Source organism: Natator depressus, chromosome 2 (assembly GCF_965152275.1).
Source record: "Natator depressus isolate rNatDep1 chromosome 2, rNatDep2.hap1, whole genome shotgun sequence".
Classification (NCBI taxonomy): domain Eukaryota; kingdom Metazoa; phylum Chordata; order Testudines; family Cheloniidae; genus Natator; species Natator depressus.
In genome coordinates, this window is record NC_134235.1 from 200,163,139 (window position 1) to 200,186,425 (window position 23,287).

At 40.3% G+C, this 23,287-nt stretch overlaps 1 protein-coding gene across 4 annotated transcripts in view; it reads left to right on the forward strand.

The window, feature by feature from the left end:
• Positions 1 to 14,255: 14,255 nt before the first annotated feature.
• SCRN1 (secernin 1) overlaps positions 14,256 to 23,287 on the forward strand; it is a 61,470-nt gene continuing 52,438 nt past the window's right edge. Inside the window, exons 1-2 of one of the 4 annotated variants that reach the window (XM_074945719.1) lie at positions 14,256 to 14,447; positions 15,669 to 15,733. In XM_074945719.1, coding sequence (XP_074801820.1) covers positions 15,705 to 15,733 — 29 coding nt within the window. In that variant the 5' untranslated portion in view covers positions 14,256 to 14,447; positions 15,669 to 15,704. Of the gene's footprint in view, positions 14,448 to 14,863; positions 15,057 to 15,668; positions 15,734 to 23,287 lie in introns of those variants that run through there. The other 3 variants (XM_074945720.1, XM_074945721.1, XM_074945722.1) reach the window with 3 other exon arrangements.

A 23,287-nucleotide genomic window follows, 5' to 3' on the forward strand; every position in this document is an offset into this window, starting at 1 on the left:
ATATGCAATTACCAAAGATCTCACTAGATAGGCCCACCTTCAACTTTCCCTTCTTAAGATGTATCAGTGTGATACATCAAGTGGGTTATGTGTGCAGTATATGCTCTCATAGAAACAAACTCTTTAAATGTTTGTAAATGTTGTGCTGAAGGACTGGAGACTGCTCATTAGTGATGTTATAATGTACTGGGGCTCTTCTCTGCAGTTGTGTAGCCTGCTGTGCCTTCTACAGTCTGTTTTGTGGTTCGATAGGACAGTACACACTGTGCTCATTCACAGCTGCCATAAAGTGATTGAATCCTGCACCCATTGAAGGCAATGGGAACAGGATCAGCCCTAAAAGCCCATTTTATATGTCAATTTTAGATTTGCTATGTTTTAGAACAAGACAGCTTTTGTCAAGGCTTTGGGAGTGCTGCTTATATACTGAAATACTTTTTAAAACTTTCTTGGTGTCTTTCCTTATTCTATGTAATATTACTGTTTACATGTTTTGATCTGAGTGGTTAGCCATTATTTGAGGTCTTGAAGGTTGTGTCCATTTGGAGGAGAAATTGATGACAGAGTCAGGAATTTCTTTAATCCAACTCAGTTTATTTACAAAGAATGTAAATAAAACCCAGTTTCCCTGAACACAGCAGATTGATTGATTGTGGTTTTTTCCCCCTCACAATTCCAAGCCTCTTTCCAGCCAGCACTCCACCCAAAAGCACTCTCTTAGGGTCCTGGTACAAGTGTTCTCTGGCTGTCTCTAGGGCTTCCTTGCTGCCTTCTCTGTCTGCCTTGTGGAATTTCTAGCTGTTTCTCTCTCACACATATAGCTCTTCCAAATTAATACCCAGTCCCCCTGCATTTGCACACTGCCACACAGCTCAGCTCCTTGCATGTTGCCTGTGTTTTGGGAAACAGCCCCTGTCATCTGTTATTTTATTCCGTAAGGGAGCTTAATAGCTTTTTACATTTATCCTGAATGAAAGGCAGCTATGATGTCCACCAGCTTCATCAAGATTTCACCCAAACTCCAGCATAATGTTACTTTTACTACACTAAATAGTAGAAAGTTATAGTTTAAGGATCTGCTTCAAATTTCACCAATTACTGGAATTAATGTTTAGTGAAGCTAGAGGCATGATTATATCTATTGTGCCCAAGAATTATTAAAAGAAGAGACCAAGTGAATCATCTTGTTCATTTCTTTTCTTCCTGAAACAAGATTGTTCCCTACTGTACATTTTCTATCTGTTTGGGAGTTTTAAATAACTGAAGCAATGTCACTTCCTTTGGGAGCCTATTAAATCTCACTAATAGGTCTAATAGGTTTCACTGCTAGCAATTATTTTCCTGATACCAGCTTAGATTTTTAGTTGAATAAACCGAGTAGCTGTTCTAACTCCTTGACTAATCTAATGCTCCTCTTTTCACAATGTTTATGCCCTTTACTTCTTCTCCCTTTCCTCTATCCCCAATAATTTCTTCATCCGTCAATCCATTCTTAGAGATATTTTTTATGGTTCCCCTCTGAGTTGCCTACAGGTTTTTTTGACATTTCGGGGAAGGCAACAAGTAACACAAAAATCACTAAGGTGCCCAGAATGGAATGAAAAAGTCTTGTTTTGTATATTTGTGTCTACATTTCAACAAAAATTCTTTGGTATGCTCCTGAAAAAACAGAAAGCTTGGTAACTGACCAATCTTTACATCCGTACTTAGTAACATCAGTGAGAACTGCTATATGCCACCTCCTGCCTGGGCGGAAATCACATTTAAAAAAAAAAATCGTAACAGTAGTCTTAGCAGTATGTTATTACAGTTCTCAACACTTGTTTGTCTTTAAAAAAGAAAAGTCAAGCTGTAAAAAAAAAAAGTCAAGATGTGGTAAAATAAACTTATCATGCTGTATATGCACCTATAAAAATCTGAGATAAGAATTACATAAAAACTGAACCAGCTATCTGGGACATTGATCCAGATTACAAGTTTAAATTCTCCAAGCCCCTTCAGATATTTAGCAAGTGCAACTGTCTGAAATTCAGTGAGAGAATGTCACACCTGGCCCTTTCAGACAGAGATCTGCTACTACTGAAGCAGCTGGTCTGATTCACATTTGTTTAATCATCTCTAATCAGCTCTCAGAGTAGCAATCGTGTTAGTCTGTATCCACAAAAAGAGTACTTGTGGCACCTTAGAGACTAACAAATTTGTTTGAGCATAAGCTTTCGTGAGCTACAGCTCACTTCATCGGATGCATACAGTATGCATCCGATGAAGTGAGCTGTAGCTCACGAAAGCTTATGCTCAAATAAATTTGTTAGTCTCTAAGGTGCCACAAGTACTCCTTTTCTAATCAGCTCTGTCTCCAAGCAGAGGCAATGCAGATTTGCCAGCCTATTAACCTGTCAAAGGAACTTTGCTGCTATGCTGTTTGCAGACACCATGATGGAAAAGAAGCTTTCTTCACCTCCAACTCCACAGCACTAACTTTTAAAATTTCACTTTTTAGCATCATGCCTGTAATTTACCAACCCCTGTGGCTTTAGGAGGAGTCTGCTAATATTTGGTGTGGTGGTGGTGGTGGTGGTATGATTATGGCAGCATGTTTTCATTAAAAAAAAAAAAAACTTTCTAGCCATTATGGTTGTGAAGAAAAGCTTGAAAATGTGAATCTTAAACACTCAAAATTCAGAAGGCATCCCTTCCCCACTTTATTATTACTCATTATTTTAACCTTTGTTGTTTTTATGCCTGACTTGTGACTTTTTAAACTCTTGGGGCTGATAATACTGCTCTCTCAGCTCTCAGGATTGTGCACATTTTAGCCCATTCCAGATTTTGCAATGCTTACTGCTATACCAGAGATTTGGTTATTTTCACTTTAAAGAAACATGCCCCAAAGTCAGGGCGGGGATGCCCTATGGCTGTCAGATGGACCTAGGAGGAATTGAGACACTAAAACGCAATGAACTAAGATCCTCCCTGCTGCAAACCTGCTACTGTAACAGTGAGTAAAGCAACAGCGGCTTTGTAAAAGCTGCCCGTTAGAGCTGTTCAAAAAATTTCCATCAAAACTGTTTTTTCCACAGAAAATTGATTTTTTTGACTAAATTAATGTTTAGGGCTGTCAGTTAATCACAGTTAACTCACGTGATTAACTAAAAAAATTAATCACAATTAATTAATTGCAATTAATAGCACTGTTAAACAATAGAATACCAATTGAAATGTATTAAATATTTTTGCGTATTTTTCTACATTTTCAAATATATTAATTTCTATTACAACACAGAATACAAAGTGTACGGTGCTCACTTTATATTATTATTTTTATTACAAATATTTGCACTGTAAAAATGATATAGTATTTTTCAATTCATCTCATACAAGTACTGTAGTGCAATCTCTTTATCATGAAAGTGCAACTTATAAATGTAGATTTTTTTTGGTTACATAACTGCACTCAAAAACAAAACAATGCAAAAGTTTAGAGCCTACAAGTCCATTCAGTCCTACTTCTTATTCAGCCAACCACTAAGAGAAACAAGTTTGTTTACATTTATGGGAAATAATGCTGCCTGCTTCTTATTTACAATGTCACCTTCAAGTCAGAACAGTATGTTAACATGGCACTTTTGTAGTCGGCGTTGCAAGGTATTTATGTGCCAGATATGCTAAACATTCACACGCCCCTTCATGCTTCGGCCACCAATCCAGAGGACATGCTTCCATCCTGATGACGCTTGTTAAAAAAATAATGGATTGATTAAATTTGTGACTGAACTCCTTGGGGGGAGAATTGTATGGCTTCTGTTGTTTTACCTACATTCTGCCATATATTTCATATTATAGCAGTCTCAGATGATGACCCAGCACATATTCATTTTAAGAACACTTTCACTGCAGATTTGAAAAAAACACAGAGAAGGTACCAATATGGGATTTCTAAAAATAGTTACAGCACTTGACTCAAGGTTTAAGAATCTGAAGTGCCGTCCAAAATCTGAGAGGGACGGGGTGTGGAGCATGCTTTCAGAAGTCTTAAAAGGGCAACACTCCGATATGGAAACTACAGAACCAGAACCACCAAAAAAGAAAATCAACCTTCCCCTGGTGGCATCTGACTCAGATGATGAAAATGAACATGCGTGGGTCCGCACTGCTTTGGATCGTTATTGAGCAGAACCCACCATCAGCATGGGCACATGTCCTCTGGAATGGTGGTTCAAGCATTAAGGGACATATGAATCTTTAGCACATCTGGTATGTAAATGTCTTGGGACACTGCTAAAACAGGCCATGGGAATGCCTGTTCTCACTTTCAGGTAACATTGCAAACAGGAAGCTGGCAGCATTATCTCCTGCAAATTGTAACCAAACTTGTTTGTCTGAGCATTTGGCTGAACAAGATGTAGGACTGAATGGACCTGCAAGCTCTACAATTTTACATTGTTTTATTTTTGAATGCAGGTTTTTTTTGTACATCATTCTACATTTGTCAGTTCAACTTTCATAATAAAATGATTGCATTACAATACTTGTATTAGGTGAACTGAAAAAATCTTATTTCTTTTGTTTTTTTCAGTGCAAATATTTGTAATAAATATAAAGTGATCACTGTACACTTTGTGTTCTGTGTTGTAACTGAAAATATATTTGAAAATGTAGAAAACATCCAAAAATATTTAAATGAATAGTATTCTCTTATTAACAGTGTGATTAATGGTACGATTAATCACAATTAATTTTTAATCACTTGACAGATCTATTAATTTGTTTGTAAAAGAAAACTCTTTCTGTAGAAAACTGATTTTTATGTCAAAAAACCGAACCCATGAAAACTGTCATCTTTGGATGCTGAAACATCGCCACGGTATCTTGTGGGAATTGTTTAGATTCCTCATGCTCCTGATCTGTTCTGAGATGGATTTCATTTCCCATGATGCATCAAGTCCCATCCTCAAAAGGGAAGTCTGGTGTATCATGTGAGATGTATCCTGTGCAGGGAGCTCAGCCTGTAGAGAGAATGAGAGCATGAGGAACTCAAACTATAACTCCTGGAGCACTGTAGTAATATTTCAGAATCAAAATATTGTGGGGTTTGCATGACTTATCTTGAAAACTCCCACTTTCCCACCAGCTCTGCTTCCCTGGTGTCCTTGAATTCAGGCAACCATTGGAGAAGCTTATGTACACAGGGGCTGCTGGATCAGTTAGCACTTCGGAGCCAAGTGGTCCAAACTTCTCTTCCTTGTTCCTTCGGCCCTCAGCTCTGCTTCAAGAACAGGTGCAGCCCTGCCCAGCCACCAGCAGATTTCCATCCCTCCACTCTGAGCTACTCGCAGTCTTCTGGGGAACGTGCACGGGGAGGGAAGGGATGAGACAAGGGCGCAGAGGACCCACAAAGAAGAAAAAGAGAAAAAACAAATTGGCAAAAAAATACAAACAAAATAAGATTTGAAGTTAAAAAGGGTCAGAAAAGGACAGAAGAGAGAAAATGTGGGGAAAACAGAGGTAGAGTAGTGACCATATATATGATGTGAGGGCGTGCAGACACAGATAGGCATTAGGCTTCCTAGTTGGGGAGAAAGGGTTGAAAAAGTGAATTCAAAAACCCACAGACAAATAAAAACCCAGCAGTTTGCCTGGGTCTTAACTATTTTTTGTACTTTTGTATCATCTGCAAATTTTGCCACCTCACTGTTCATCCCCTTTTCCAGATCATTTATGAATATGTTGAATAGGACTGGGCCCAGTACAGACCCCTAGGGGACACCACTATTTACCTCTCTCCATTCTGAAAATTGACAATTTATACCTACCCTTTGTTTCCTATCTTTTAACCAGTTACCAACCCATGAGAGCACCTTCCCTCTTATCACAGGGAATAGATTTATTGGGTCAGAGGTCTTTTCCTGTTCCTCATTCCCTGGTGTCCTTGCAATGTCATTAATGCTGCTAGTACAGAGAAATTGCATTTTAGTGATCACTGTGTATGAATGGGTCGTAAATTCCAAAGCGATCCAAGTGCATATTAAATAAACTGCTAGCATAAATTCTCTTAGAAGAAATGATTCATTAGATGCTTTCTGAGTGGTCCTATCTAAAATTACATGTTATTGGTCCTCCTCAAATCTCTAGATATTTCAGGTTATGCTCCTGATGGGCCCCAACCAAAACCCCAGATCTTGAGCTGAATTTGGGTTAGAATTCGCTGCTCAACCTATTTCTATGCCAGTTCTACTTTTTATCTTTCACATTTCAGATACAGAGTTCCAAAGCCCCTTTCAGGACTATTCAAATCAGGGGGTTGGGTTCAGGCCGGTCCCCAAACTTACCCCAAAACCTGGTGAATTTCCCATTGTTTGCAAAAGTTTCATACATCCTCAATGCTGAATGATTCTTCAAGTACAGAGAAAAACACACTAGCCTGAATGTACAATTTTAGATAAATATAGCTTCTCCTAAGTTAATCATAATTCATAATACTGTATGTTCTCTGACTTAGTTTTCTGCTGGTACACAACAAAATAATTCCTTGACACAATAATAAACACTGTTAGTTTGCAATAGCTTTGCTGTGCCTATTGCTAGATTTCTACTCAAAACCTTCTAATTAAGAGGGCTTAGAATGGGATGATAAAAAACTGAGACCGGCGAAACTAGAACCTTGATTATGATCCCTTCAAGTATCCCTTCAGATTAGAATCCTACCCTGCACAATGATTTTGATTCTAGATTGTTCCAAAGCTGGAACTGACTTGTTTTCTGGTTTTGGCTTAGCTGCAGCTGGAATCTGGTGAGACTAGCTGTGCTTGTGAGCTTTCAACCCTCAGTGGCAAAAATCTCCCCAGGACAGCTGGTCTCATGGAATTTCCTAATCACTATTGAGATTCCCTTGACATGCCTCCCTTATCCCCCAACCCTATCTTTGGCTGACCCTTGTGCTGGATCTTACTAGGGGGAAAGGCTGGGGCAATGTAGGTGACCCTATGCAGTGTCTGCACCAGAGGAAATTCTCCACGGGCTAGCTGCAAAGCTTTTACATGGGCCACACCATATGAGATCATCTACTACTACTACATTAATATGGTCTTTACATGATGACAACGTTTGTTTGTCTGCTTAAAGCATTCATGGTGTTTCTTTTTCCCCTTTTACAGCCTTCTTCAACCACACTTGTGTCATAGTTTGATAAAGGGTAAACAAAAGGGACTTTTTTAGATCACTAGGATTTGACTTTTGAGCCCTTACCCCTCACAAACACATATTCTAGCTATCTAGTCAGGATTGCCCTAACGCCGGATTTTATTGTTTTGATTTTTCTCCATATTAGACAAAAGTCTGAGCTTGATGTCAATTACCACTCATTGGTCCTCTCCACATCAGATACAGTGCTCTTATTTTTCTAATCTGTGTCAGCCTCTTTAAAGGAGATTAAATGGCACAGAAAGGATAATTGATTCTTCATCTGCTATTAAGACTGTAAGCATTCATTCAATCCAGTCACTTTGATTTCCTCTTTCATTTCACTACCATTGAATTGATTTCTGCAAAAACTGCTGATGATTCCCCCTCCGCCTCGTCCCCTGAACAAATGAACACCCATTATATTTGGGTGAACAAATGAAATACCCATTATATTTATATATAGCTTCCCCTATATCTGGAAGCAAGCAGCATAGTTTAGAGCTGGTCTCTAATCTTTGGGGGGGGATAGACACATTTTCATTGTCTAAAAACAAAAAACCCATTAGTGACACAATGTCAGCTTCTGATGAAAGAATCAATGTGACGACAGGTAGCAGAAAAATTAGTAATACTATGATAATACTAATAGCAAAGGCTATACTGCTGGGTTTTGCCTTCACAGATTCTGACCATGATGCTTCATTGTTTATTAAGGCAGGACTAGTAGTCACCTCTGGAAATGATCTATCCCCAACCCAAAACCCGGGGCTGTTCCAGGACAAATCTTGTTAATGGATAGTGTAGTTTTTGTTGCCTATCTACAGGTGCATGCTCCATACATAGAGAAGAAATGGTCAGAACCCATATTGACCTCAGCGGGGACAGGATTTCATCCTTCATGTTCTGCCAGTTGTCAACACCATTCACTCACTACTAACTTGGGCTAAGCTTGACCCAATGACCTATGGTTAAACAACTCCATACAGCAGCCATTACCAACCATCTAAACTGCTCAGTTTCTTTTGGCTGCTGTACACGCCCAGTAGTAGTTAAATTTCATTACCGTGGCTATTTCATTTTTGACGTTTCTGTATCGATATAACTATACTAGGAATAATATACAAAGGCTGCCAAGGATTCCAAACTTTTTGAAAAGTATACAGAGACCATGAAACAATACCTCCTCCCACCCCACTCTCCTGCTGGTAATAGCTTATCTAAAGTGATCATCAAGTTGGGCCATTTCCAGCACAAATCCAGGTTTTCTCACCCTCCGCCCCCCCCCACACAAACTCACTCTCCTGCTGGTAATAGCCCATCCAAAGTGACCACTCTCTTTACAATGTGTATGATAATCAAGGTGGGCCATTTCCAGCACAAATCCAGGTTTTCTCGCCCCCCCACCCCCCTCTAAAAACCACACACACAAACTCACTCTCCTGCTGGTAATAGCTTATCCAAAGTGACCACCCTCCCTACAATGTGCATGATAATCAAGGTGGGCCATGCAGTTTCCACAGTATGCATCCAATGAAGTGAGCTGTAGCTCACGAAAGCTCATGCTCAAATAAATTGGTTAGTCTCTAAGGTGCCACAAGTACTCCTTTTCTTTTTGCGAATACAGACTAACACGGCTGTTACTCTGAAACTTGTTTTTGAAAAGTGTTGTTCTTCCTCTAACAACCAATTTTTCACTGGTTGTATGCTGTGAAACTTATGAAGGCCATTCATGTAGCCTTTGGACATTTTCTGATTTCCATAAAACTACACAAGAGAAAAAAAAGAATATGCAGAAATTTCTGTCTTTGAGAGGAAGAATCAATCTTGGCTATTTTTAATTTATATTTTTTTCCAACATACCAATAGTGCTTAGATCAAACTATGAATTTTTTATTTTAGATTTAAAATATTTCTGAGTTATATGAAGCCACCTTAAAACCAGCCAGCACCTACTAATTTCTGTATCACGATAACCTGGAAATGGCTTAATAATAGTAATAATTTTCTTCACTTTTGAGCTAAGAGCTTCACTTTTGTATGCCACTTTTTAAAACCCATGTTCAAGTTCTAAATCCCCTGAAAAGCACATTAATTGTATAATGGAAGACTTGGTGCAAACAAAAAAGTAAACTGGGAAGAATGTCATCTTTGGCAGCCCACCAGTGCATAAGGTAAACTGTGTAGTCAAATGGGTGCTGACAGGTGCATGACGTTAAAGCATACTCTGAAGACCTGTTGCTGTGGTAACTAATCAGAAAACTAGAACCTCCCATGAATGAGTGTTGCTTGGATTGTGCCAGATGGCTGATAAATCACATAGTGGTATTTTCTGTCTATCTTATTATAGCCTGATCTTTTTCGCTATATATGCTGTTGTTTGCCTTCACAGCATTTTATGTACAGATTATTGAGACATGACACACTAGTATTAGATATAAGGCTGTTTCATGTTATCTAGTCATTTTAAAGAATTATCTGCATCGTCCATACAATAGTGGGACTTTCCTCGCAGTATTCCTTGATGCATGAGCTGTGATGTACCTTTTAGCTCCTAGCATTGCTATGTTTATATAAACATGCCAAGCAAAGAGAAACTCTATGCTCCATATTTAAACATGACTTATCAAAAACCCATTACTATTTCGGATGTACATTACATCAAAATATACCACACAGGCGATGGTGTATTTGTTGCAGATGGAAATGAAATATCAGTTACAGTCATTGGCTCTGCTGCAAGCATTTCAGTAAAGGGAACTTCATATTAGCAACCATACACGCAGCCTTACCGGCATATCTATGATAAACAGCAGTATTGCAACAGGCATATTGTGAATTTAAAAAAAATGAAAGCTCATCACCAGGCATTTTCTGTATTCCTTTTGTTATTATTATGGCCACTTCAACCTGGATTTCAGCTTTCCTCCTCATAGCCTAACTTCACTATTACTAAATGTACTAGACCCATAGTAGCAGACACTGTACAAATACACAGTAAGAGAAAATTTCTACTCTGCACAGTTTACAATCTACATTCTTTGTTTGATCTCACAGGAATAAGTCTAATTTGTGACAACACTATTTATCGTTGTAGAAATAATTATGATGCCACAGGGATAGCTTTAGAACTTTACCGGAAAACTTGGCAAGGATGATTATGAAAATCAAGCAATAGGTAAATGGATGTATGCTTTCCCTGGAATGAAGGCCTTCTTTAAGAAATAGAACAGAAGATGGAGAAGCTTGGTTATGTGCTGCAATGTTGTCTGTCTGGTATTATATGACATTTATGGTCACTGCACTGGAATAATTTCTGCAGTCTTTGTGGCCTGCTGTGCTTCACTTTCACAATGACACTGGCTGAGCAGTTGTGTTCTGTTATGTCACCTTATATCATAGTGAAATGAATTACATTCCTATGGTGCATGAATAAGAACCTGGCATCTAAGCCTGCTATTGTGCGTACAATGACATCTTACATGCAGCTGCAGCTGTTTGCATTTAAATTGATTATTCTTCAGTGGTATAACTGGATAAAGGAACTACAGCTAGGGTTATCTCCCATCTTTATCATTCTGAATAAACAACCAAACACAGCAGGTGCCATCTTAGCCTAATATCTGCCAGCCTGTATGTATGAGCCCATGTTAGGGGTGGAAAATGTAACCACAACTTTCTAATCCAACCTTACAAGATTAAGTCAAAAGCAAATATAGGTGACTCTCCTCTTCTTGTCTCCAGGCCTGACATACAAGATAAATTGAGTTTATTAATCTGTGGCACTACTGTCATTCTATAGACATGTAGGGTAGACTTTTCAAAGGTACTCAGTGTTGCCCTTCAGCACTTTTGGAAATTCTATGCCATACTGCACTATAAACTGAATTCTTACAGGTTATAGAACAGACTTAATGGTAGAGGCTTATTGTTACAACTTGTAGCTGTCAGTTAAAGCCACCAAACTGTGTATGTCATACACATGCCATGTCATCAGCTTTCTACTTTGAATCAGTATTCCACTAGAGAGCAGATCCAGACTGAGGGAATGGTCTGACTAAATAAAAAAATTACCAACAAAATGGGGTCCGGTAGCTATACAGGCATTTAGAAAAAATATATATATTGGCGCATTTTTCAGTTTTAAAAAAAAGCCAAATCCCAGAAGCCTTAACAAAACCATTACATCTTTTCTCACCCTTCTAGTTTAATGAACACAATTTCAATCCCGAGGAATCTGAACAGTTGGTATACATGAGGAAGTGGACACTGAAAATCTGCACAGGATTCTTCTGTATTTAACAACTGCAATTTTTGTTTCAGTCTATACTGGTGTATTCAGCAGCAGTTCTGAAGAGTATTCACCAGTATATTTCCAGTTTTTACAAATAGTGAGCTAGATCCTCAGCATGTATATATTGGCATAGTTGCATTGCTTTCCCTCAGTCCTGTTCTGCATTCTCGTGCAATAATGAAGTCAACAGAACTGTGCTGATTTACACCAGCTGACGATCCTGCTTATTGCATCTGCCTGATTTGGATCCTCACACATGAACATACACACCCATAAAATCAAGACTTGGAAAATGTGGACAATTCACCATAGCCAACATTCTACCATTTGAATTAGGAAACAGTATTTATACATTTTCAAGTTCATGTTAGCTTCTGGACAAAATTGGCTTTTATAAGTGAAAGAAATGTGAGCCTTTAACAAACCTCTTGGCCTCTTTTTATTTGCTGTGTAGTCTTCAAGATGGTTTCTGCTGTATTTTGTTGTCATTTGTTGTCAACTCATTAGCAAGTTGCATAAACCAAATAGCCAATATCCTACATACTTTAGCACCTAAACTACCATGCTTTTTCCCCTCATAATTTAAAAACAAACCTCATTTTATGATCAACTTGGAGAATTAAGAGGGATGGGAAGAGTTTTTTCTTATATTTGCAATATTTGCACAATTTGGCAAGATGCATTATGGCTTTTTGTTTTGCTTTCCTCTTGGACCCATCAGATAATTGATGGGTCACAGCTTCAGAGAGCTACATTAAGTGTGCACCTTAGATCTTTTTGGGTGTCATTTCAAACATTGGACTAACCTCATCATTCCTTACACTAATACTCTTTTCTTTCTCTTCATGGATTTGTGCAAATCAGGAGATACCTAACCCCTCAGACTGCACACATGGCCACCTGACATAGTGCCACAGATTAATAAACTCAATTGATCTTGTATGTCAAGCCTGGAGACAAAAAGAGACCTCTCTGACTTACTCTGGGTGATAATGAATCAAATAAATCAGTGCTATATATTTTTTGTTTTTGTTTTTTGTAGTAGGTCTACTAAATACACTTTGACCTTCAACTACTGTTGCTTGTTGATTTTTAGGTACCCTCAGAGGGACTACCCTAAATGCCAGAGGCGTAATGGGTACTAACTAACACAGCGACTGCTCTCATTCAAAGGAGGGTAAGAGAGGGGTATGAATACGGAGACAGCTGGTTTTTGCCATATCTGTCTTTTGCCTTAGATGAAAGGCCTTTTGTGCTTTTCATTTCCCCTCTCTAAATATAGGTATCCTTTCTCATCGTCCTCTTCCTTTCACCTCTCATCTCTTACAAGCAAAACTAAAAAATGTTTTTGTATGTCCATACATTTTACTTACATTTTAATAAAAACAAGTAGATAAACAGATCATCTGTACAGTGTTAACCATATAATAATGTACAGAGCACTTTTCATCTGAAGATCTCAAAAAGTCTTACTATCCCCATAAAATCCCCCACAGATTAGATATGAAGTAACTGAATTACAGAGAGGTTACATGCCTTGCTCAAAGCTTGTGACAAACTTTGGAATAGATGCTAGTTCTCATAACTCCTGGTACCTTGCTCCAACCACTCAACCATGCTGCTTTACACAGATCTAGCTACAGAAGTCAATAGAAAAGAACCATTAAAAATGTATATATGTTCTATATGTTATAACTGGAGTGAATCTAACAACAAAGTAAAAAGTTATGTAGCTCACATCCAGGCACAATTACCAATGTGGCTCAACTCTGTTCTGGAAGAACCACCTCTCTGGGTGAGCGAATAATTCAATCAAAATCCCAACTTAGTCCTTATCCTTGCTGCTGAGACTCCCAACAAGGGGCACAAATTGTGAGGGCATTTCCTGTGATGTGGACATTTGCTCACTTGAAACCAGCCTGAGCATAGCAAATTCATTTCACGCAGACCATAGGGGTGGATAGCAGTAATTCATGGAAGCAGTGTCCAAAGCAGCCCTTACCTCGCAAAAATTCCTTAAATCGTCCAGATTTTAACTTCTGTCTGTGGACTGGGAGAAAGTTAATGCTAGAGTGCACAGTTCCAGAAATTACGTATATCGTTTTTCTTTCAGATTTTTCTTTTGACACAAGGTTCAATAAACTGATTCTGTTTCCCTATTGTCAGACTAGTCCTCTGATGTTTCCTATGCTGCTCCTCCAACTCCGCCGGTCCCTTCGGATTTCCCCCCATCCCTGCTTGTCCCTGCTCTTCCCCTGAAGACTCTGGCCTTTGATGCTCTCTGTTCATCCCAACCCTCCAGTCCTGACTCCATTTTCCTTTGACCTTTCCTTCTAGGTTTTGCATCGCTCTTTCTAGGCAGGAGGCGGTTGGATGGGATTGAGGCAGGCTCATGGCTGTGCAGAGCGAGGGTCCCCGCCACAGACGTGGGAGACGCATAGCGTCCTCCTGTATTTGTTTGTCCCCCTAGGACAGCAGACATCCTCAGCTGGTCCTGTGTGTGTGGACGGCTCTTGGGCCAACCGTTCAAAACGTGTGCGCCAAACGGCCCCGGGGAGGGGAACTGGGTGCACGCTGAGCTCCTGTCATTTGCCCCCTCACCGAGGCAATGCAAGAGACCTGCCTGGGGCACGGCCTGGCGTGGGCACCCCCCGAGCGTGGGGCCCTCTGCGTCTAGACCCAGCCCAGCCCCGTTCCTCCCTCCGCTAGCTGCCGCGCGCGGCTCCTGCTGCAGCGACTGCAGCGGCCCCCACCCCCGCGAGCTCCGCCTCGCCGCCACCCGCCTGGCCCTGCCCCCGGCTCGGAGCAAGCAGCGGGCGGGGCTGGCGGCTGGCTGCTGAGAGGCTGGTCCCGGGAGCCGGAGCCCAGCTGTTACCTGGAGAGGCCGCCGCCGCCCTCGCCCTCGCGGCTTCTATCACAGCAGAAGCCCGGGGCAGCTAGAGAGGAGCCCGGGAGCAGCCCGAGCGCCTGGCAGGTGAGATGCCCGGTCTCCGGAGCCGCTGCTTGGGCTGGCGCAAGCGGTGCCTGCAAACGCCTCCTTTGAGCCGGTCTTGGGGCTCCCCCGCGCTGGGCGCTCCGGGCTTTGGGCTGAGCCCCCGGCTCCTGCCGCTGCTCTCCGGCGACCAGGGCATGCGGGAGGGACTCTACCGCTGTGGGCAGGGGGGCGCGCTGAGCCAGCCCTGGCCCTCGGCTTATTGCTGTCTTCAGCGGGGGTGCAGCTGGAGAGCTCCCACCCGGTGTGGGTGTGACTCCTCCGAGCCATAGCGGGCTAGTGCGGTGCTTTTCAACGTTTGTTCAGTTGCAAACGCCTAGACAATTTCAGACCCCCTTTGGAAATCTTAGACATAGTTTGCGCGCGCCCCGCCCCGCGAGGTCTGCGAAGGGCTGGTGGAAAACCACGGGGCTAGAGGATGTGGAAAAGATCCAGAGCTGGGGAGTTAGCCTGCCTACCCCGTGCATCGCTATAGGGCTAGGTGCGTCTAAGCCAGCCAGATAACAGTAGCTCATGTGCGCCACTATAGCTCTGGAATATAAAGAGTACGGTATGTGGATAGCCCTACCCATGCACCAAAGTTGTGTCCAGGTATGTTTAGCCCTATGGTTATAGCCTCTCAAGTTCCTGAATAGTAGTTTGTCTGCTGAGTGGCTCACGGTCTCTATGAAATTTTCCATTCACCTGCTTCCATAGTGTTAGCACAATCTTGTCTGCCTTACTCATTGTGGCTCCTTAATATGACCACAGATATTTCAGTCAGAAGGGTTAAGACCTGATGTCTATATACAGTGCAGCATAATATGGCTACCTCCTCTATCTAGATTCTGTTCCTTATTCTGTCTCCTTTAACCCTGCTCTACAGAAATGATTTTAATTGTGTTAGAACACATCATGCCAGGGAGTCCCACACTAAGGGTCTGTGGAGTGATTGATGTGTGTTTTGTTCAGATTACAGAGAACAACTGTGGCATTTTATTCTGGTTTGTTAGATGATTGCAGTTTTTAAATACCCCTTTATTTACTTAAGTACAGTAGAATTCTGAAGAAATGTCTTGTAAACCTGCAATGCATGCAGCTTTTTTGGATTACTTATTGTGGCAGTAATGCAATTTTTTCTCTAAATGGTAATTGGCTTTTTTTAACCACAAAGCCTAAGATTGAATAGTTATTTGCTTTTTGTTGTTTGTTCTTGCTATGCAGAATCTTAAGAGTAAGGATGTGAGGTAAAGGTCTCAAATGACATTGAATTTTGAGGCTGACATCAGGTAAGTCTTGTCCTTGTCCCTAGTATGAAAAGGGAATCTCTGATCATTCTTAAGAAAAAAAAATTAAAAGTGGTGAGAAAGGGTTTAAGATGCTCTCTTTTTTAAAAAAATGGAGCTTTACAGTCACCTTGAAATCCTGGAAACCCTTCATATATGCTTAATTTTGCTTGTAGGAGTAGTCCAGTGAGTAAAGTTACTTACACGTGCAAGTATCTACTGAATTGGAACCTATATCTATAATGTATTGAGTTGGGTACTTACATTTACAAAATGGACTTTACACCAATATTTATATCCATAATTCAGAAGGATAGCATGTTTTAGCAGCAGCTCAAGAGGAAGACAGCTAGATGCCCTCATAAGGCTACATATTAGGGCCTTGATCTTCAAAACATGGAAAGATATAACTTTTATTCACATGAACAGTCACACCAAAATTAATAAGACTACTCATTTGAGTAAAGCTATGTACCGTATGGGGCCTTAGATTTGATAAGAGAGAAGCAATTGTGTTGTAATAGACTCAAATAGGAAAACATCATGTATATATAAATCTCTTTTCATGCTGTGATGTGAACTAACAACTTAAATGAATATAATACCAAAAACTATTAATCTTTTACTAGAAATTTATGGGAATAGGATTAACTAACTGCTGACAGCCATCAGGGCACATGCTGTGGATAGTGATTGCTTTATTTCCCCTTAATTCTAATTTTGAAACACATCTAAACAAACTGCTGCACTCAAAAACAAAACAAAACTCCAACAAAACCAAGTATTTGAAGGGGCTTGAGCTTTCTCCCATTGAAAACAAGACACTCATTGATTTCAGAGCATCCAAGCCTGGAGAGAACTTAATTCAATCACATGTAACACTTCTAAAGTAGATAAAATTTGTCAAGCATTTAAGGTCCCAAAGCCACCTTTTACAATCTGAAAATAGACAAGTTACAAAAAGTCTGATAACAAGTAAGCAAATCCATTTACAGTTTATGAGCTTGTTTTATATTTGTAGAAATTTTGGAGGAAAGTGTATTTTTACTGCTAAAACAAGGCATGACTATTTTTTTAATATTTACTTTAGCTCTCTGAAAAGAGCTAGTGAACCTAGCTACTCTGAAAAAAGTTAACTGCATACAGTTGATACGGAATTAATACACTCACTTATATTTTGTAAACTTTCAATACCAACTTGTTTCTTGTAACCATAGTTCTGTGTAATGTGGCCTCAAAGGCCAGATTTTTGTCTCGGGGTGCTCTGATTCTCCTTAAATTTCTGTAAATTCAGTAGAACTTTGGGAACATACACATTCACAGTTAGCACCAAAAATTGCTGCCTATTCCAGTTTCTCTGATGCCATTTAAACAGCAGAGTTCTGCAGTGATGTGTTTTTGTTAAGTAGTAATTATTGTTACAAGCTATACTAGGTACACTTACTATGCTCCATTATGGTACAACCAACACAAACTGAACTATATCTTTTAAAATAAGTGAACAGAATACTTTTGATGCATTCTCTGCCTTTTTCGTTCACCGACTCACTGACATGCAATTTTCAGTAATGTGAAATGACCTGGTCAGTGTGAATTCACAAGGTATGCATGTAGGGTGAAATTCTTTCTCCTGGGAGAATACTGTGACAAAAAAATAAAAATTCTGCACACAATATTTTCAAATTCTGCATATTTTATTTGTCAAGATAACACAATCTAATCACACCAGTTTCAATTATTTTTGGTCATTTATTTCAAAATACCTGTCAGCAAGTATGTCCGTAACAATACAGACAACAAAAAAGGTACAGGAAATGGTTTTTGACAAATAGATTCCTTACTAGGCATATTAATACAGAACTGAGTAATAATTCATTTAAACTACAATACAGAACTGTATTTCCCACTCCCCTCAAAAGCAGTGCAAAGGCTTCAGAGAGTCAGGGGTAATGGAGGAGCTGAGGGAGAGGGAAGTAATTTCTGGGAGTTTGGATGTGAACTTGGAGGGTTGTTGGGTATGGGTGGGAAAAGTATGGAACAGGTTTTTTGGGGTGGGTGGGAAGGGATTGTTAGGGAGCTTCCCCCGTGTCGACCTTGGCTGACCCCTAGCCTCCCCTTCAGTCAGGCACATCTGCCCCTGTCCCTGTGTGTTCTTGCAGCCCTGTCCACATGTGTCCCTTCATCCCCACTCATACACCCACTTCCCGCATCCCCATGTGACCCCGCACCCCCTCCCCCTGTCTCCATGTGTCTCTGTGCCCCCATTCAGCCACCCCTATCCCTACGTGGCCCTGCAGCCCCTCCCTGTCACCATGTGGCCCTGCACCTCCCTCCCCCCTGTGGCCCTGTGCCTTCACTCCCATTTAGCTCCTGCCCCAGTCTGTCCTCTCCCACTAGCCCTTATGAGCCCCTATCTGACCCCCCTGCCCCACGCTGTCTGTCTTCCCATAGACCCTGTCTCCTGACCTGGCCCAATAGGCACTGTGAAGAAGGCAGACTCTTTCTCTTCCTTAACTGGCCTGGAGCTGCTGCTCTGTTCTATCTGGTGGGCAAAGGTGGAACTGTAGCAACTTTCTGGCAGAAGCTTTTTTCTGCCCCCAAACTTAAAGATATGCACAGCTCATTAATTATGCACGCACAGTGGTGCAGAATTCCCCCAGGAGTAAATTCTCCTCCTGTATAATGGGTCAACACATCCTTTAAGTCAGCGGTTTTCAAACCTTTTGAGCTGAGCCCCCTGTTTGAGTTACAAGTTTTGGCTGTGCCTCCCCCGCCCCGACAAAAATAGGCACATGCAAACATGGATGCTGGAACAATTTGTATAGTGGGGGTACTACGAGCCATACTGTAAACTCTGTACATGATGGAAACCACTAGGGAGTGTGGCAACACCTCTAGTTCCAGCACCTATGCATGCAAAAATATGCTTGATAGCCTATTCATAAACCCAACAGAGACCTTAGCACAACATTAATTAAATTACCTACACCTGTAAGTTTCAAATACATAGATACTTGCCAGTTAGTGTGAAGGTTGTTCCTGTTTCTTTGCAGGCAGTTTATCAATTTGTGGGGAGATTTTTGAAACCGACACTTTGAGGTTGTCCTCCACTTCCAGTCTCGAACAGTGCTTTGTCTTTAGCACAGCCAGTGCAGAGAACCTGATCTCACACAAATAAGATGAACTAAACAGTAAAATAGGTTTGATCACACACTTTAATATAGCTGGATATTCTGAACCAACTTTCAACCAAAGATCCCCCAAAGACTATTTTTCCCCAATTGAATGTCCGTTGTCCTATCACTCTGAAGTTCAGTCAGGTTCTCCTGAATGTCATTTTGGAGATGGGACAAGGTCACTGCCTCAGCTAAAAAGGTTGGCTAATCCAGTCATTCAGGGGTGCATTTCCTCTGGGAAAATATTTATCCAAACAGGCTCTGAGAGAAGTCAAGTGATTCTTGATTGGTTCCACAATGCTCAATAGTTCAGATTCTGTTTTGTTGATAGTGTCACTTAACCACTGGAATGGAATGCTTAAACCAGTTTTGATCTTTGTTTTCTAGAGATCTATCTGTTTCTTGTATGCTGATATCTCATTGTGCAGGTCACAAATAGTACTTTCCGCTCCTTGCAAGGAGACATTTAGAGAATTCAGTTTGTCAAAAATATCAGCAAGGTAAGCTAAAAGCACAAGCCAGCAGGGATCACACAGTGTCTCTGCGTTGCTGAAATTCAAATCCACTCGAAAAAGTTGAACTCCGTTTCTCAGTTCATAAATGCATTGCAACACTTTCCCCTGGATAGCCACCTGACTTCAGTGTGAAACAGCAGAGCATCATGCTCAGCTCCCATTTCTGTGCAAAGCATTGCAAAGAGACATGCCTTTGTGGGCTGCATCTTGATAAAGTTCAAAAAATGTAATAGCAGAACTCAGAATATCAGTAAGTTCCCAATCCATGTTTCAAGTTGCAACGGCTTTGTGGTGTATCAGTTACAAGCACTTTGGCTTTCAAGCCTGCTCTATCTCCAGACATAGAAGGGGCTTCATCTGTGCAGATTCCAGTGCAGGCTTCCCACTTCAACTTGTGAGAAGTTAGGAAGTCATTTAAAATGTTAATCAGTTCAGATCCAGTTGCATGCATCTTAATTGGCTTTCAGAACAAAAAACTTCCAATAATGTTTTGTGAGAGCACCAAACATAAACAATTACATGAGTTTCTTTTCATATATCCATTGCTTCATCCAACTGGATTGCAATCGAGAAATCAGCTGTGCATTGATATTTTCTGACATGTCAGAGATTCAGCGGCTGACCATGTTGTCTGACAGCGGGATAATTTTTAACTTCTCTGCCACACTGTCCGGCAAATGTCAATTGCTGCTGGGAGAATCAGTTTTTCCCCAGTTGTGTAAGGCTTTTTATTCTTGGCAGTGTGGAACGCAACTTGACACGATGCTTTTAAAGCACATTTCTCATTGGTTTTTTTTTTTTGTTAATTTCTTGTAGCTTTCATTAAAAAAAACCCCCTCTGTTCTTTCCTACCAGGTCATGTTTTGTTTCTAAACGGTGTCTTAATTTTATTCGTTTCAGTCTATTGTTTGCTAGCGTTACTGCACACATTGAGGCCTGATTTCTCCGTTAGCTGCAACAGAAGTGAAACCAAAATCCAAATATGCTTCAGATTTTCTTGGTTTTTTGCAGATTTTTTCTCTGTATCAACTTTAGCCATTTCTGCTTCTGCCTTCCGTTTCTGAAAATCACCCTCTTTTGGCAATCAGTACCAATCCATTTTTTACCATGTAATGATATGAAAAAACATCAAACTCAAGATGGATTTGTTTTAGGATGGGAGGCACTGAAGGATTTTATTTATTGGTGAATGACTTGAGTATTGCTCTTAGAAAGCATTAAAGATGTAAATGTAGAGTTCTTTAAAGATTAATAAACCCTTTTGCAGGGCACTTTAATGGAAATAAAAACAGTGATTAACACCAGGGAAATCAAGGACCAAGGAGTCGAATAGTGGATTATGTAGGGTGGAATAATGAGCAAGTGTGTGTAAACCAACTATGTGCTCCTTCACTAGCACTTTAGGTAGTGCGAAATCAAACTGAGTCAAGTTATGTTGTTAAATCCTAAATCAGTGAAGATAGGGACAATATGCCATGTTATTGTTAACCACAACCAGCTGACACAATATTAACTTAGTTTCCATAGGGTTTTGCCAATGACAAGCTAACATGTACACATTGACTGCCAAGTCGTAACTCCCATGTTAAAATTCCTCCTCCTCCATGTCATGTTCTGCTACTACCTAACTTTCTAGTATAGACTAGCCCATATGATCTCAGCTAAGACATACCAAGGGAAATCGTTTGAAAATGCATCGTACTGATTGTTCTGGTGTTCCTTTAAGAGATGTTGGCGAACGGGAAGAGATTGTGTAGCTGTAGGAAATCTAGAGGCCACTTTGGGCTTTCATGTTAGGCTTTGTGGGGAACATCTTGATATATTGTAACATTTTTTATTTTTAAAAGGAATATTGGATAAAGAAATAATCCAACCAAACCATAATACTTCTCCATTCTGATGAATTAGAACACAGTTGGTGCAGAATCACCAATTATTTTTAATATTTCCTTGTGGCACAACAGTCCTCTGTGAAACTCCTTAAAGAAATAGGTCTATAGACAGAAATAGCTTGTGCTGAGATTATGAATTTTGAGTTTCCACTGTTCAGGAAATGTTAAATAAATCTACTGCCCAGATACCTGCTTTGTATATCAAAATCACTTCCAACCCTAAAACTCTAGCCAACCTGCTTTTTTCATATTAAATCTAAAGATCTTTTAATATATGACACTAATAGGGAGAGTTTTTTGGTTTCACTGAGATAAAGCTAGGGTACTTTGTCAAGACAGACAATTAAAACAGTGCAAAGACTGAGCATTCATTCAGTTAAATAAATGCTAATTAAACTTCAAGACAGACTTTTTTCTGACCCAGCTTTCCCACACTTGTCTAGTTTTTCTGTAGACTGTTTCCTAGTTACTGAAATGCTGCATTTTCACTGTTAAGACCGCTGTTTTTGCAATCTGAAGACAAAGGACCAGTCATAGGCAAAAAACACTTGCATGCAATCTTACTGTCCCAGAAATAGGAGTCAGATTGGCTAAACAGGAAGGCATTGCAAAGTATTAATATCTAAGTATTTGTAATTCTAATACACTAAGTAAATATTTCCAAGTAAAATTGAGGAACAACCCCTATAAAAGCATCAACTATCAAGTCCTATGTTCACATAGATTATAACTTTGTGAAACTTATAATGGAAATTTCTTTGCTTGGTGTCCACATGGTGATTTCTTTAAAATACCTTGAGTAAAAACTGTTCGGTGATGCTTGAAATTGGAGAGGCTGAAAATACCCTTTTTCCATTTGAATTTTTTTGATTGTTTTTGAATAGTCAAAATGGCTGACCTTTGAAATCTGAAGTTTGGCATGGAAGTAATTCTTGCAGAGAATCAATATGTGGCCTTATTCTGGCCCAAACTAACTTTGACTTGATCAAGTTAAGAGTGTTTGGAAATCATGTTCTCAGTATACATGATTGACTTTTTTGGGGACACTAAACCAAGAACATACATGTAAGCATTATAAAAACACAGCTTATTTAGCTTGTAATTCCTAAACTGGCTCCAAACCATCCTGGTCAAATTTCCAGATGTCTTGGAGGAAGTCAGCATGCTCTAAGTGATCCACCTATCTATTTCTTTGGCCTTCCATTAGCAAAATAGTGTCTCATTGTCTCTAATGCTGACCTCTGTGAGGTAGAGAAGTATTATTTTCATTTTAGAGACTGGAGAATGGAGGCACAGAGATATAGGCCCTGGCTATAGTAGAAAGGATTTGCCAGATAACTGTTCTGGCAAGCCATGTCGGGGAGATGCAGCTTATACCAGCAAAAGTTTCCAGTTCCCAAATGAAATAAGCTGTAAGAGCAAGATCACTGTTTTGCTAATATAATGGTGTCTATACTTCTTGGGTTTTTCCTGGCACGTCTATGTCTGTTATGGGAGTAATTTATTTTTTCTCCCCACACTGCAAACAGACATAGCTATTACAGCAAAATTTAAGTGTAGACCAGGCCCAAGTGACTTGCCCAAGGCCATACAGGAAGCGTGTGGCAGAGCAGGGAGTTGAACATGGGCCTCCCAAGTACCAGGCCAGTGCCCCAAACACTGGACCATCTTTCCTGCTGTGGCTGCTTTTCCTCACGTAGGTGCCCTGTTGGCCTAGGACATGAGTTCACACTATGGAAAACTTTGAGGACTACTTGTTGAAATGCTCATGGACTACCTCCTCTTAAAACACCATCCTACATCACTTCATTCCTGTAGCAACTCTAGCACAAAGTGAATACCTACTTTAAAAGTGTTTCTTTCCCAAGAACTAATCCTCACCCCCCCCACCATCTCTTTTTTCCTCCATTTCATTTCCCTTTTTCTCTGGCCTCAGACCTTGTCTCTGCTGCCTCCTCTTCTGAAATCTTTGAG